Below are 16,205 nucleotides of genomic sequence, written 5' to 3'. Positions count from 1 at the left end.
ATTAACTGTGGTCAGCATATGGCAGTATTGGATCAAAGTTTTTGTCATGTTAAATCTACTTCAAAGAGTGTCACAAAAGACATGACAGAGATTAATCGAACGTAGAAGTGATAACTTAATGGACGTATAGCCACATATATATGCACAGACACATGCATGGCACGCATGCATGCACGCACACACACACACTACTACTACTACTACTACTAGCGGGCAAATATTAAAGTTTGTCAAATGTAAAATTGTTACATTGGTGATTTATTGTAAATACAGTGTTTTTACATCAAAAGCTAATTTTCATTGTTGTTGTTGCTACTTGTTCTATATTTCACAGAGGCAGAAATTATTAGCATCAAAAGTCACTGTTGTGTATACCTTTTATATATGTATATCTTTTCACAAAAGCTTTTTTTCCTGTTTTTTCCTTTTTTTTGGGTGATGAAAGAAGAGAGAGTCTACTCTTCCATTTGGTCATTTCTGTGTTTAAATAAAATAATATGTTGTGAGCCTTGAAAGATCAGTCAGAATGCTCTAAATTGGCTGGCACTCAAGAGGTTCTCTTTTCTGAAAATGGAAGCCATTGAAAGAGTTAAATTGACTGGGACTGAAATGAAAACAGTTAGGGCACTCGTGGAAGGCTTTCTATAAGATGTACAGTATATCTGTAGAATTTTTGAATACAACTAGAAGAAATATTTGTGAGGTCGAGGGGGGCAGTGATGTTGAACGTTTGGGGTTGAGGTTCTGTGGGAGAGTTAAGTTTTCCCCGCCGAACTCATCCAGCCGTAGCCATTTACACATGGCAAAATAAACAAAATGTGGCGAGAAGACATGCAATCAGGAATATTCACCACTGAGGAACTTGCCTCCAATGTTCCTGGAACTTTAGAAAACGAAACTCCCTTTTGCTGGGTGAATAAATAAGACGGTGGTTTCCGTCATCGAAACACACATTGTTCTTATGAATCTACAATACAATTTTATTTAGATAGCGCAACAGCTTCAGCTATTTATACAGCACAACAGCTACAGCTGTAACAAAGCACTGATTCAACCTGAACTCTGATTGATGCAAAATATGTATCCTGACCCAGATAGCAAAATAGGGCTGAATCAATGTTGAAATATGATTGGGATGAAGTACTGAATCTACGTTGAGACCTCAAGTAAAAACTATACAGAAAGAAAAAGGTTGATAAAATGTGACTTAGTTTGCTTTCCAACCATAAATCACACAATAACAATGTTGAGTCAACCATCATCTAAATGAGGATCTACATGCACATTTTAGTTGATTTTTAATTCAATCAATGTTACGGAAACAATATTGATTCAACCATCGTCTCAATTGGTAGTGGCTAAGTCTGCCATTAAGCCACTGAGGATAACGAGACATGGAGTGTTTGTGTTGGGTTTGGTTTATTTGACAACGCTGCACGAAAAAGATGCACAACAAAAACCGCTTGCTGAAAATACAAGGAATTAAGTAACAAATAAAAAATGGCTCGCAATATAAAAGGAAGGAAGTAACAAACAAAAAGCGCTTGCAAAACGCAAGGAATACACAAACAACACTAACGAGAGCAAAGGTACTACACTTGATAAACACGGCAAAAACAAAGTGACAGTCAGCTGGCTTACAAAGGCTGCTGATTGAAAATAGACAGCAGGTGTGCTGAATGAGGGACCGCCCACCAGCACTTACTCTGGTGTTGGGAAAAAAAAACAAAAAAAAAAAACAGAGCAGAGACATGACAGTTTGAAGCGCTTGATCTCGTTGGTGAAATAAGTCCTTTAATGAAGCGTGTTTGTTCGTACAAACGTGATTGATCTGCCAGGTATAATTCAAATGCTAGACAACAGATATGTTATGGCTTTTCAAAAATAAGAAACAATGTTGGCAAACTAATGATCGTCAAAAAACTGTATTGTGCCCTCTGTCTACTTGCACACCTGCAAACTGAGTACCTCCAACTCAAATAGGATTGTGAACTTGTGAACAAATACCTGTACAATGGTGACACCTAACGGTCAACTTGGTGACTTACATATACACACACACACACCCACACACCCACACACACAAATTTTGCGGTTGAATAAAGGCCCCTACAGAAATCTCCCCAATCCCGCTCCCCTCCGCTGAAGGAAAGGGCAAACACAATATCAGCAATATCGTGATATTGCGATATTAAAATAACCACGATATCGTCGTCGTCATGTCACGATACTAATAGCACCAAATTTGTTTCAAAGCCTAAGTTGTTTTCCATTTGTGCAGTTACAGCACCCTCTCGTGGTTAGTTTATTAGTGCAGTTTAAGTGGCTCAATATGAGGTGTTCGGTCATTGTAGGCCATTTATATACATTGAGGTTCATGTTAACTGTACTATTTGAACTATATGTATAATTTGGATCACAGCTAAATAGCATTGTGTAGAGACATTTACGTGCAACTGCTCATGTTTAATTTATTTGTATTTGTGTTCTGTCGCTATTTTTAAATGCAATAACAATAATTGCCACTGTGGATTAGTTGGTTAAGTCAGGCAAAGCATTTGAGTCGATTATGAACAGACCTGCTCGTAGAAGGATGACCTGGTCGTCCAGTGGCAGCTCCGAGAAGTGGGGAATCCTCTTGGCCCACTCAACCAACGTAAAGAGCTGTTTGTCTGCAGCCTGACAGATATTTGTCACCGGGTCATTGGGCTGCAAGAAAGGAAAGACAGACATATGTTGGGTATTTATGCAACGGATACAATAATTAAATATATGAATACATTCAAAATATGATGTTGATTAAAGAGATTTTACATACCAGCGTTTTCACCATAAGCAATTATATTGGGGAATAAATCTACGGGCAGCTGTGGCATTCGGCCTACATCGGGTTGCCTAATATATGTGTTAAGCACCATTTCTATATGAACACTGCAGAAAAAAAGACTTTCACGAGGCAGACTTCTTTTTTTGTGGCTCTTTTAGCAGACACAAAGCAGTTGTTTGGGCCGTTAATGGAGCTCAAGAGGCCCAAGCTGACATTTCACAACAGGGCTGGGGAGCTTTAATGTGACTTCTTCTCCACATTGGTCATGGCTCCACTGTTTTTATACATCCGTTGCATATTGATAATGCCACCATTTTTGTGGTAGAAAATGAGATGTGGACGGAAAATAAAACCAGGCGGTTCGTGGAAGTGGGGCGGATAAAGGTCACGCTGCCTTGTCCATTTTGCTGGCAAAATAGGACCACTGGCTGGTTTCTATGTGAATTAAAATGCCCACATGAATCAAGCAGGAAAAGACATCGATTGATTTTACGTCATTAGAGCCACTCAAGCTATGAGGACAGATGAGCATAAAAGCTTGGAGAAAGGATCACGCAGATGAGTACAGCTATTATTTTTCAAGTACGTTACGTAAGACACGGCTTTTATGAAGCCTTTCGTCACTTTGCGAGTGAAATGAAATCCCGTTCATGAAAAACATGGAGCAATGGTCTGCTGTTGGAACCACACATTTCCTCAAATGTATCGTGATGTACGTTAATCTTCTTAGATTAATTATTTAGTCTATGGGGGACACAAAGGTAAGTCACATGTAAACAAACCTATGCAAGGAGTGCCTTTTACACTTCCTGTAAAAGCCATCTTTTTTTTTATGTCACTGTTTTGTATTTACGGCACATATGCAGTTCAGGTCTATCAGATCAGAACCATAATGAGTCGGGACTGCACCTGTGTGTCAAGGTGTTCCATTTCCATTCTATATGTAAGCTACGCACTCTAAAAACAGTTGAGTTCAAAATAAAATGGAAAAAAATGGACCGATCCAGTGGGTACAATACATTTTACGTGATCCCCGTGACAAAATGGGCTTACCTGCTTCACATTGTTGTAAATGACACACATTATAGCGGACCAGATCCGACCCATCCACAGTCCCTGACACCGCGGTACCTTATGATGTCGAAATAAGATGTTAAGTACCTGCAGTGTCTTTATTTTGAAAGAGGTGACTTTATTTTGATGTCACCGGGGAGAAATGTCAGTTATATGAGCGTGTTTAAGTGCACGTGCGTCCGAAAGCGACGACTTGTGCTCATGTTAGTAACAGTTTCATTTGTTCTTATTATTCATTTAAAAATGACTGCTTATTATTTCATTTCACATTTGATTCCATATATAGTATATCTACAGCTTATCAAAAATAATACAATTGACTGATTTACTTAAAGAGAAGACTTGCTTAATAATGAACACAATTGAGGTTAGCATGTTGGTGTGACCCTCAACAAATGTTTCAGTTTCTTACATGGGCCATCCCTGCACTTTTGGAACAAACCTTTTGCGACATGGAGTCATGAAATGGGGAAAAAAATGTGGAAATTAAAGTTAAAGTCCGGAACTTACTGGATAATGACTGTTTTGATGATTTTGTTGCTCAAACATGTGTTCTACAATTAAAAAGGTCATTTTATGCACTCCTTGCATTTCAAGAACATTTTGGATAAGGTGAAAAAAATTGTAACTGTAACAATAATACAACGAATGTAATACTTGGTTAGTGCTCTGTGACTACCTCAATTTTGAAACTAACTTTTCGGAACATTATCGATTAAAACTGGAAATACATGAAATTAAATGGCCGACAAACAATTAGGCCCATATGGTTTATTTACATGTACATGGTGTAGTATGTATGTATCTGAAATCATCTGAAGTTTCAAAACTGAGAGCAGGACTGCATTCCCTAAAGTGTCCTAAACCAACTATTTAGAGGCTTTGTTCTTTGACCCACAGCGAGCGTTTTATACAGTGCTGAGATTGTAATGCAACACAGACCCAGCAAGCCCAGCAAACTAAAATGTAAATCCACTCGAGCTGGGGATCGACAATCCCAAACTCCTGTGCCAATCTCTAATGAGTAATCTGCCGCCATCCTCGGAATATAAACACTTGATAAGAACCTTTCTAAACAAAGACTGAGCACACGCTTTTGTGTGTCATTTAAATGAGGTAAGTATGCTTAAGTTCTGAGTATCCCCGTGTGAACTCGCATACGAACATAATCGGCAGAACCTCCCCGGTTTCTTTCTCCAAAGCCTGTTGATCGATTCCAAAAGCTTGGAGGATCCAAACTATCAACTGCACCTCTCAAGAGGAGATTAGTTCAGGATGAAAGAGAAAGCGTCCCTCCACTCACGTCCTCCTTTTGTAACACGCAGACCAGAGACATCTCTGTCTTGTCCTCCGTATTCCCTCCCTTCGGTGTGAAACTCACACTGACTGCTCAGTATCACAGAGATGCAGTGGAAACCAGAAAAAAAAAAAAAAAGTTAGAGCAGACACAAAGACGACACTCTTGGAAAATGAAAGTGGTGTCGTATTCTTCAGTGGGAGAGCGAATACTGGCAACTCATGAATATTGCAGCATCGGATCTCCTTGGGAGATGCGGTCGGTGTAGTCGGGCATGACGGATATCGTGAGACGCTCTTCCTCTCAAGAGCACATAAACAAATCAGCCAATTCATTGCAAAAGGGGCAGACCCAGTCGAAAACAAAAGGCAAGCGCAATGTGTCTGAACAGTGCAACACAGTTGAACTTCACCTCTTCCGCAAGTCCCCGAGTTCTCGTTCGACACGGCAGGCCTCATGAATGTTGCATGACTATCTTAGCAGTGTTTACACTGACCCGCTTTCTTTGCCTCTGTTTGTGGAGATGACAGGGGAGTTTTCCTGCAGCAATCCTCAGGCATCATCATTAGTGTACTCACTGTTCAACTCTCAAAGCAGCATTTAGGATGCTATCTGGTCACAAAGGAGGCGCCCATTGTGAGCTGCGAGGGGGAAACCTCCAGGATGTCTCAATTTCTCGACAATTTAGCAAGTCCTTCCATTGCACGTGACAAACAAAACGTCAAGTTCTCATTAATAAAAACAAATGTTGAATGCAATTTGGGGAGGAAAGGTTGTCCTATAAAAATGTCATCGCTTGAGGAGAACGATTTTTCTTTCAATTTTTCATTATTCTGCTTGAACCAGCCAATAAGAGCGTAATAACAGAGAAAATTGGATGTGCACACATCAGCATGGAAACGAATTACTCAAGTGTCCTACTTTTTTCTTTTTTTTTTTTTTTCTGAAACGCATACGTCAGGGGTGGCGATGAATCATCAGTTAATTATCATTTAAATAACACAACACCTCTTGCCGATATTTTGACGGGGGATAAGCAACTACAGCTTTATAGCAAAATGAGCATAGGCATTTGAGAACATCTTTGCAGAAACACAAAAAAAATAAAACACCTGCAGGATTAGGTAACTAAAGCCTCCCGTCCATCTTAAGAAGAGGCCTCTCCTTATCTAACTGGACACGCATTACTAACGCATGTTTAACTTCTGTTCTAGGTCACCATGAGATAAACACACTTTATTCAGCTTGGCCAGACCCCAGCCATTAGACGGTGGTGGTGGCCCATTCATGCTTGTGCACTCATGGTCCGGGCCCTGTGATTAATTACAGCACGGGGCAGTGCTTCTCAATGGAGACCTTGCAGGGGGGAAGGGGGGGGGGTCGAGAGACAGGGAAAGCAACTTGAGAGAAGAGGGCTCCTTGTGGTCAAGACAGCCTGCGAGGCAGTTATTTTCCCTAACATCCCTTGTCACAGTTTGGTTAAGTGGACTGTTATCCCAAATTGTTATCCCAGAGGTATTTTTAAGTTCAGCACAGCCTCAAAGGGGTTTTCTTTGTCTTGCCACTGCTGTCATGTCACCGAGCAACAGAAAGCAACGTACAGACACTTTTTATGAATTAATCACGCTACGGTGGAACCTCAAAATTTGAACGGCCCTGAGGCCGTATTAAGAATTCAGCCCCATTGGCACACTTTTTTTCTGCCGCCCCACCAAGATATTATTCTATAAGAATGAGTGGCTAAGTTCCATGAATGGGACTCATATTCAAAGCCTTAAAGGCTAAGCTTCACCAAATGCTTTGGTAAGGTAGAGTGTCGTATCACGTTTCCATTTGAACACTAATTCATCACTGGTTTTGGATCGTTTTATAATGCTGTTGACCGCCACCGACACTGTCGCTGTAGTGCACTGTACTGAAAAATACATACGTGTTCCTCGGCTGCTGTGTTAAGGCAAAACAACAATATGCCACAGGAACCCCATGTACCTTGGATGTTGGTGGAAAAAGGCCTAAACACACTAAGTGAACAAGTGAGTCAGAGTGTCTGAGCAGACACCCTAATGTCAACGCTCATCTCCCACATGTCTATCTGGCCTCCTAAAATAGCTCCATTTACTCACATAACAGCCTCCACATCTCCACTTTCACTTCACAGGACATTTCCCTCCCCTGAAGCAGACGAATCCCAGAAGAAGCCCTGCGCTTTCGCACCCCCCCCCCCCCCCCCAAACCTGCTTCTTCAGCCTCACCTTCACTCTCGCCCTCCTTAGGCTGCCGCACAGCCTGCAAAGTTTCTCATGCTCCAGCAGAATTCCTGAGAAAGCGGAGACTATGTGGGGATGCTTTCAAGAACAGTCTGCCTGTTGTATTATTCATCACTTTTCGTCTCCGCTGTGTCAAAGACAGCCCGCATGGCCAGCTGTTGCAGAGGGGATATGGGGGGAGACTGGCAACGAGGGGAGCTCGTACAAGGTGAGTGAGGAGAACGCTCCTGATCACAAGCAGTCCTTGTCAAAAGGACTCTAAAGAGGAGCTTACTCAGACCAACGGAGAACATCTTCAACAGCAGATGCCAATGAATGGACTTTCTAACGTAACAAAAACAATTGCACATTCCTGAAGAATCATTTTGCAATCTACTGTGCGATTCTCAATAATAACATCCAACATTCCCGGTTTTAAGCCAAGACAAAGTGCAAGAAGAATAGGAGTACGGACCTCCGTGAAACTCCGTTATAGTGTTATAAATTAATTCTCCGTGAATATTGGTACGGTGATTAAGTATATTGTACGGACCACAGAAACGTTGTACATATCGTCAGAGGTGGTCCATCAGTCTGATGGAATGGTCCGTCAGTGACGGATGCCCGTTTTGCTGACGAATGACCGGACACTTTTTTATAATGACGGAACGACGGAAGCGGTTTTTCGTCCGTCAGAGTGATCATCACCAACCGCGCGTGACTCGGTTCGTCACCAAAAATGACAGACTGACGAAAGATGGACCAGCAAAATTGAGTAAAATCCGCAGCTCTGCATACCACCTCAATTTGAAAAAAACAAAAAAACAACAAACAAAAGCAAACTCACTGAATTGGACGGAACGCCGAGGTTGGTGTCGATGTAGGTTTCGGTTTTGGGTTCCACCGCCTGCTCGGCTTCCAGGATCTTCTCCACGGGCATGTCCTCATTAGCGCAGCTGGTCGACTCCACCTCATTCTCATTCTTTTCCTTGGCTCGCTGGCGCTCCTCCTGAACGGCTGCATGTAATAACACTGGTTCCGGTCACTACTGCTGTTTATTATTTCATCATTTATTAAAAGCAGAAATACATTGCATGGTCAAAATGATATCATACATCCCTTTTCAAGTATGACTGCCTCACGTTGATTAGTATATACACAGACTTGTCTTATTATCATTGTTGTTGTTTTTTTTCTTACATATGCTGTTTTTGAGTCAGTAGAGATGATCCGGCCTTTGAGGTGACCAAATTGTGGTAATTGTGAAATTACTCATACTCAACACTTCAGAATTTGAGGCAAGTCCAATCTATCAGGAAATAATGGGGAACAAAAGGCGAAAAAAAAATTGTTTCGATTCTACCTGTGACTCAATATTTAAAAATGTACGGCAAAAAGATACAGTGGTACTTTTTCTGTGTTTCACAGCAACATGGACAGAACATTGCATACAGTACATGTGCAAAAAGGCCTTGAGTGTGCACAGTATCCCTGAACCCACAATGAGAGTAAACGCATCCAAGTGAGTTCAGTCATCGATAATTGCTTCAAAACCGTGCAACACTTCAGATCAACAGTATGCACACACCATTGTGGGAATGCGCAAGGACTTATCTCTTTCCTCTCAATCTCAGCAATGTGTTTTTCATGCGGTCCTCCATGACAAACAGCTGGCGCCTTTTATTCACAAATCATTTCAAAACACATAAACAATGTACGGTCTGTCACTGACGTGCGGTCGCCAAACAGTCTCAGCTTCAGTACAACACAAATCAATGAGGACTTCTTTTTGAACATGGTTTCTTTTTTACATGTCGCACACACTAACTGGTTAGAGCATAACTGTAGTGGTTCTGTCATCTGATTGGCTTGGCGAGGAGACACAGGAAATGGTTTGTGTGCTCAGCAGACACCGAGACTCACTGTGGCTAAGGCAAGAAAAACCGCAACTCCACCCTCGAGTAGAGAAAAAGATGCATAAGTGTGTGTGTTTGGAAAGTAAAATTAACTTGAGTGGAAATACCGCTAAAAAAAAAACTCGCACGGCTATTTTAAAGTGTATTCTGCATAGGTTAATAAAAGGTCCGAGGCATAATCACGTTGCGTCATCGTGACTTTTACAGTCAAGATGCACGCTTCCACACACACACACACACCTGGAAAAGTGACCTGCCGCACACACCCGGCACACGGTGAGTTTGCAGAATGATCTGTTTTCATACGTTTCTGTGGTCACGATGAGGGGGTAGCAGTGGTTGTTTGAGGAGGAGAAGGGAAGGGGCCCCACTTTAGAGGATCTGCTGTCTGGCGGTGGAGGTCAGCCCAAGGGTAAAATACTTGCGTTGGAGTCAGAGAGAGGTGAAGAGGGCTGAAATCATGTTAACTTTACTCTTCACCCCCCCTCCTCCTCTCTCCTGACTGCAAGAGTATAAATTTATATAATCCTGCTCCTCTTTCTGAGGATTCACTTAGCCTTTTGGCTACTACTGTCTTGTTCTGCAACGACTACCCTCGGGGTGTAGAAGGGCGGCTTAGGCAGCACCCTGAGTGAGCCAAGTGATAGTAAATGATAATATCCTTGAAAGAGTCCGTCACTGGTGGAGGGGAGGCCAAGTAAAGGTCAACACAAACTGGCCTTGTATAGAAAGTGTTGAAGTCACGCTCTCAGGTACACACACACACACACATATGCTCTTGGTTAACACCCTTCAACATCTTTAATCATTGCCTCCTGCCCATATGTGTTGCTCACTCTGTATATGTCCGTATTTGGTAACGGCGGTGGCCGTAATTGCAAGAGCGATTGGTGCTTTCAATGTGCGAAACAGCTCTGAACAGCACTGCCGAGAGCGCTAATACTTTTAACACTCTCACGAGGTGTTAAAATTCACACCTCCATGTCTGTGTGCACCACAACCAACACCAACTCTCCATGGTTTAATATTTACTGGATTGTTTTTCATAACAGGTGATCTAGTTTCTGATTCCCCAAATCAGGTTATGGGTACACCAGAACGATCTGGTAAAGGTGTGGCAGTACCATACGTACAATATAATATGTACCAATTGCCTGTCCTCTTATGTTTGTCAGACTGTGGAGACAAGGCCATGCATTCTTGTTGAATAAAATGCATGCCAGGACAGTAGCGGAAACATTACGCGCTGCTTGTTCTCCCATAGGAAGCTCTTTGAAAAGACTGCAAATGTGATGCGCTTCACAAACGAAGCACATCACACGATCATTTTTGACAATTATGCATTTCATAACATAAACATGTTTATGCCACGTTATGTGGCTTAAATGCTGGTTGATACTAATATGTTAGCTGTTCCAAGCAATTTCCAAGCTTCTAAAAATCAGCAGGGCGGTTACTACAAAAAGACAGAAGATGAAATGGAGGAGAGATTCACACGCCCCCTTTTCTGTTTTCATATCTCCAATCAACATAACATCTCTCCCTCAGGACATTCTATTCTCATAAACTCTGTGCAGAGTTTCCATATCCAGCAAACGATGGGCTTCTTTGGGGTGCAAAAGCAGAAATCAATATTTTCCCCAAAGAATTGTTTGAAGCAGAACATTTTATACTAGTACCATCATGTTCAACTTATTGTGGCAAATGAGATACAAATGATTACGATAAAATGCTTTTTTTAAGCTCGTTAAGAAATATAAAGAACATTATATAACGTATACCGATCATGTAAATGGTTCAAAATGGACTTAATAGAGTTATGCACACTCACAAAAGATGGAAAATAAAAGTATATTATCTTGCATACGTTCCCAGGACAAGCATTTTTACAATAGCCAGAGCCACGTGAGTTCACCTCAGATTAGCCCTGATGGAATCGAGTCAACCATTTGGTCAATCACAACCCATTACGAGGCAAAGTATGCAAGCAATGTGTGCGAGCTAACTAGTAGCAGCTGTGTTGAGTTGCGGGAGTTTTAAATCTGACAGTAGGAATTATTTTGGGATGATGAACTAAAGTAAAGCAAAATTCAATAACCATTGTGTCACCAGTGATTTAAATTGTAAATCAACAGTAAATTCAAATTATTAACTTGAAATCAAAAAGCAATAGACTTATTTATATATACATATATATATATATATATATATATATATATATACATATATATATATATATATATATATATATATATATATATATATATACACACACATACGTATATATACAAATGTTTACATTTACGTATATATACATATATACATATACATATAGGTACATATATGTATATATACGTACAGTATACGTACATATGTATATATATACATACATATATATCACAGTAAGTGAAGGGGTATGTAAGTGTGACTATCCTCAACGGTATGTGCTGTACCTTCTCTCTTCATGCCCATCGCTAAACACTTTTGGTAGCGGCAGTATTGGCACCGGTTCCTCTGGCGTTTGTCGATGACGCAGTCCTTGTTGTCGCGACACGTGTAGGTGAGGTCTTTGCGCACCGTCCTTTTGAAGAAACCTTTGCAGCCCTCACAGCTGTATACACCGTAGTGTTTACCTGGAGAAAGTGAAGGGTGCGGTTTGTCAATAGTAATGATTACTTCCTAACACAAACCCAATCAACACCAAAATGAAAGACAGTAATGGCAGCAAAATGAAAAATGAACGTGTATTCACTGGAGCTACCACTCCCTCGCATTTACACCTGTTGCTAACAGTGCACGGAAGCTTTTAGTGCAAGTGAACAACACGCAATTTAGCATCCGCTATTATGGGATCCCAAAGCAGGCTTTTATGGTGTTTCCCACATGCGATTTTACATGCACATAATGATACACATCAAGCACGTCATCATTCCAGCAACTTACCTGAGGAGCGGTCGCCACAGATGGCACAGATGTGTTTGGTGAGCGACAGCGCCGTGCCAGAGGGCTGAGCGGGCACTTTCATCACACCGTTGAGGCCCAGCGGGGGCTTAATGTCCTCCGTGCTGCTGACCGAGTTCATCGGCGAGTTCAGCTGGAACATCAACATACACAAACACACACAGCAACAGGTCACAAAGCAGTCCCGCTGAACACAAAACTGTTATCAACACACAGTTCCCCCTTTGCGGCGTTTCGCTGGTGGGGCATAAAGCTTCGAGATCCAACATCTCAAACGTTATGCAATTTGGAGTTTGACGAAAATTTTGGGAGTTTAACCGCCATTTAATGTGAGCACTAATGCTTACTAACTAGCGTAACTGCATACCATTTTCCTTTTTGTGGATTTTTTGCCAATAGTTTTCTGATAGACGTACAGTGGTAAAAGGAAATTAATTTCAGAGTAGACCATCAACCAAAAGTTAAGGTCAAGTAACCTGACTGAGTTTTTCAGTGTCATGGCAGTCAGAGAAGAATGCTGATAGATTCGTTAATGTCTGAGCAGAAGTGTAGGTTCTGTTGGTTCTGTTTCAGATTGAATGGTTAGGGTTATCCGTCCTCACAACATGCCCCATCAGTTGAAAAATGTTTGACACACAAAAACATCTGCTTTGGGGAGCAGTATATCTAGAAGTTTAAATCTTACTTTAAATTGGACCTCCCATTCTCCATGAAATCGAGCTTTGATAAAAAAGAAAATCTTCTGATGGTGACCCCTCTTTGCCTTTTGCTAAAAATGTGAAGTAAGGCAGGCTAATTATTTTAACTAGCTATGCACTGTTTCAGCGGAGATAAATGTTAGGGGAGCATAGAAATGAGCCGAAAACACTGAATGTACTACTGGAGCCCACCATTAGCAACACTGCAGGAGAGAAAATAATCACAAGCCCCAATTTGGTGACTAGCAACACTATCGATGTAAATGTATGCAAAATACATATCTCTTTTTCACCAAAAAGCATAGACTGTGAGCTTGTAATAATCCTCCTGCGTTTACGACATACATACAACTGTTGAGATTGTATTGACAACAATGCCTGTCACACTGAATAAACTATCTCTAAACACACTACCAATCAACAAACCTTTCATGTTGTGCCATTGAATGAGAAACTGTTTCCACACGTTTGACTAGTAGTGATTTATAGCAGTTCAACTTCAGTCAATAAAACCACAATCTAGTTTTAATGTGAGATACTTCACACATGATGATGCATATACTTGTAAAAGCTGAAGAAGGTCAAAAATGATGCACAAGTCTAGACATACACAGGACTGGCTCCTGGCATCACATTTTTAACCTCTTCAACACTCAACTCTTCTTCAACAACTTCTGAGTTAGAAAAAAAAAGAAAATAAAGCAGCACTCCCATGTACATTCTTGCTCGAAGCGATAATGTACCGTGTCTTCGTTCGATTTACATATTCCAAGCCAGACGCTTTACCGTCCGATCAAATGGAAAATTCCAGAGAACTTTTTATCCTCATTTTCACAGAATTCAGCATGACGTGTGGTGTCATGGGAACTCGAGTTGGACCTAGACTAGAAAATCAAAAGCTCATGTGGGTTTCAATATTTGGCTGGTTCAGTCGGTTGAAAAGTTTAACCCCCCCACACACACATACGCAAATAGTTCATTACACCGCAGAGATTCCATTTTAAATATAACACACTCATTCATTAATAATTTCGGGAGATAATATCTGCCAATTTCAAGGGATATCCACTGATCTTGTGTGGCACCGGTGCCCTGTGACAACACGATCTGTCACTGCATACAAAGCAAAGTCAGTGTAAGGATGTTTTGCCGACAGGCAGAGAGGCAATAAATGCAACAGCACAACCGCACTGATGTCAAAGAGTCCAAGTTACTTAATGTCTATTATGCGGCTAATAAATAGGAACTGAGAAACGTTGTCTTGTTCTGTGCAGATTGGCCAACGGGAAACCCAATTCGGTTTAGGTGAGCTGTGACAACCGGCCAGTCAAAAGTGTAGGATTACTATGCACCGATTGACATGAAATTGAATAATAATAATAATAATAATAAAAAAATGCTTCTATTCTCTCTCTATAGCTAGGTATGTCTGAGTCAATGTGTGTAGGCATGAAAAATGGTCCAAAATTGCCACAAAGCATTGTCCAGTACGGTGCCTCGCAGGTGAGATTTTGTGTGAGGTACTCACTCACTCATAAGCAAGATCTGCAGAAGCCTGAAAATGCTCCTGATCATTTGAATCAGGTACGTTGGAGGAGGGAAACATCTAAAACATGCAGTGTAGCGGCCCTCGGGGACCGGAGTTTCCCACCCCTGCCTAAGACGCTTTGTTGTCAACAACACAGCTGCATGAACGGTTTGGTTGCCGTTTTGGAAGCGAGTGCACACCCACCCGCATCTCAACATACTCAGAGGTGCGCCCAAACATGCGCGCGCACAAACACACACGCACTCTTACCTCACTTGAGCGCTGGTGTCTAGCCTTTTGCCCTGCAGCGCCGCACTAACAGAGCTGTCTCCTCAGTTCGGATGGTTTCTATCAAACCCTCCGCTGCCTGACAGAAACGACTCTTCCATTCAAAATCTATTTTCAGTCAAATCGCAACTCAATCTCAACAGCGCTGCTCAGTGGGCTGGCTGGGACCCCTTTCTCTCCCACTCTTCTATCCATGGTGATGGAGTCAAGTCTGGGGGATTAAAGTAGCTCAGGGCCGGTACTGGAAATAGAATACATGCTCCCTGAACACATACATGTGACCCCACACAGAAAGGTATGCCAGCTGTGTGTACAGTATTATCATCTTAGGAAATCCCCCGACGATCCCATCTTACGTATCGTATGCATCCGGCTTTTTTCTTTTGGCGTGGAAGTAGAATGCTGACTTTAAAACTTTTACAGACTTAGCGAGATAAACAAATTAGGGGCATTTAATCTCAAGGACTGGAAATGTAGGACATAGGACTCCCTGCAGTACAATGTGCAACATGAGTGGATGTAATACCCAAGATGAATAAGTTTCATGTGCAGGATGTGTTACGTAATATGATGAGGAGAACATTTGGCTGGTACGTCCAGTGCAGTACACTGGCTGTCTATGTATACTTGTAGGTGTAACATTCATAGAGGTGATGTATGCAACAATATAGTTATCTGTGCTACCAGCTGGTTTACTGAACTATTCAGCCAAGATTTAGTGTGGGATGGCGTCCTGAAAACGAGTACATTTTTGAAATATTAAAAATATTACATTTCTTGTATAAAGATTAGAATGCTGTGCATATAAAGGGCACTCGGGAGGGAAATTGTTGTTTCTGAAGGAATGAAAAGAAATAAATTCAAAACAAAACATAGCTGATCAGAAAGTGGGTGAGAAAATCTGGCAAGTAAACAATATATTATACAATATATATTTTTTTAAAATTGTAACTGACAGTGAAATTTGGCAAAAATGCAATAAAAAAAAAAAATCCAGGAAAATCAAGATAAACATTTACAAACAACCCTAATTCAATGAAATAAATGGAAACAGCAAGAAATACACATGTTTTAAGTTTGAATTCAGTAACAACAATTAACATTGAAGGTTGAAAAGTAGGAACACCATGGTACTTCCTATAATGGGCAATAATCTTGGCTGAGTTGGTCCTCTAAACAATTAGTATGCAACAGAAAACACGTTGCTGAAAAAAATGAAAAGAGCCATCCCTGGAGTGAGCGGAGGAGAAAAGGGAAAAGAGTGGAGACAGTTGAGGCCTCTGCTTAAGAGGGGCTTAGTTTGATTCAGAGCACAGACTTTGCTCAGAAAGACACTTCAAAAGCAAACATCAAATCCGAGCGTACCACTC

The 16,205-nt window shown here is 41.2% G+C and overlaps 1 protein-coding gene across 2 annotated transcripts in view; it reads right to left on the bottom strand.

Annotated features, from left to right (window-relative positions):
• rxraa (retinoid X receptor, alpha a) overlaps positions 1-16,205 on the bottom strand; it is an 88,826-nt gene that overhangs the window by 11,079 nt on the left and 61,542 nt on the right. Inside the window, exons 4-7 of one of the 2 annotated variants that reach the window (XM_086053456.1) lie at positions 12,304-12,454; positions 11,814-11,993; positions 8,292-8,476; positions 2,580-2,709 (exon numbers count right to left, since the gene is read on the bottom strand). In XM_086053456.1, the coding sequence (XP_085909582.1) occupies positions 2,580-2,709; positions 8,292-8,476; positions 11,814-11,993; positions 12,304-12,454 (646 nt within the window). The remainder of the gene's footprint in view (positions 1-2,579; positions 2,710-8,291; positions 8,477-11,813; positions 11,994-12,303; positions 12,455-16,205) is intronic. The other variant, XM_086053457.1, reaches the window with a different exon arrangement.

The sequence above is a fragment of the Filicampus tigris genome, chromosome 15, assembly GCF_054856515.1.
Source record: "Filicampus tigris isolate MCC_2025a chromosome 15, RoL_Ftig_1.0, whole genome shotgun sequence".
Lineage (NCBI taxonomy): Eukaryota > Metazoa > Chordata > Actinopteri > Syngnathiformes > Syngnathidae > Filicampus > Filicampus tigris.
Note: the sequence above shows the minus strand (reverse complement) of the source record. Positions and strands in the feature narration are given on the sequence as shown.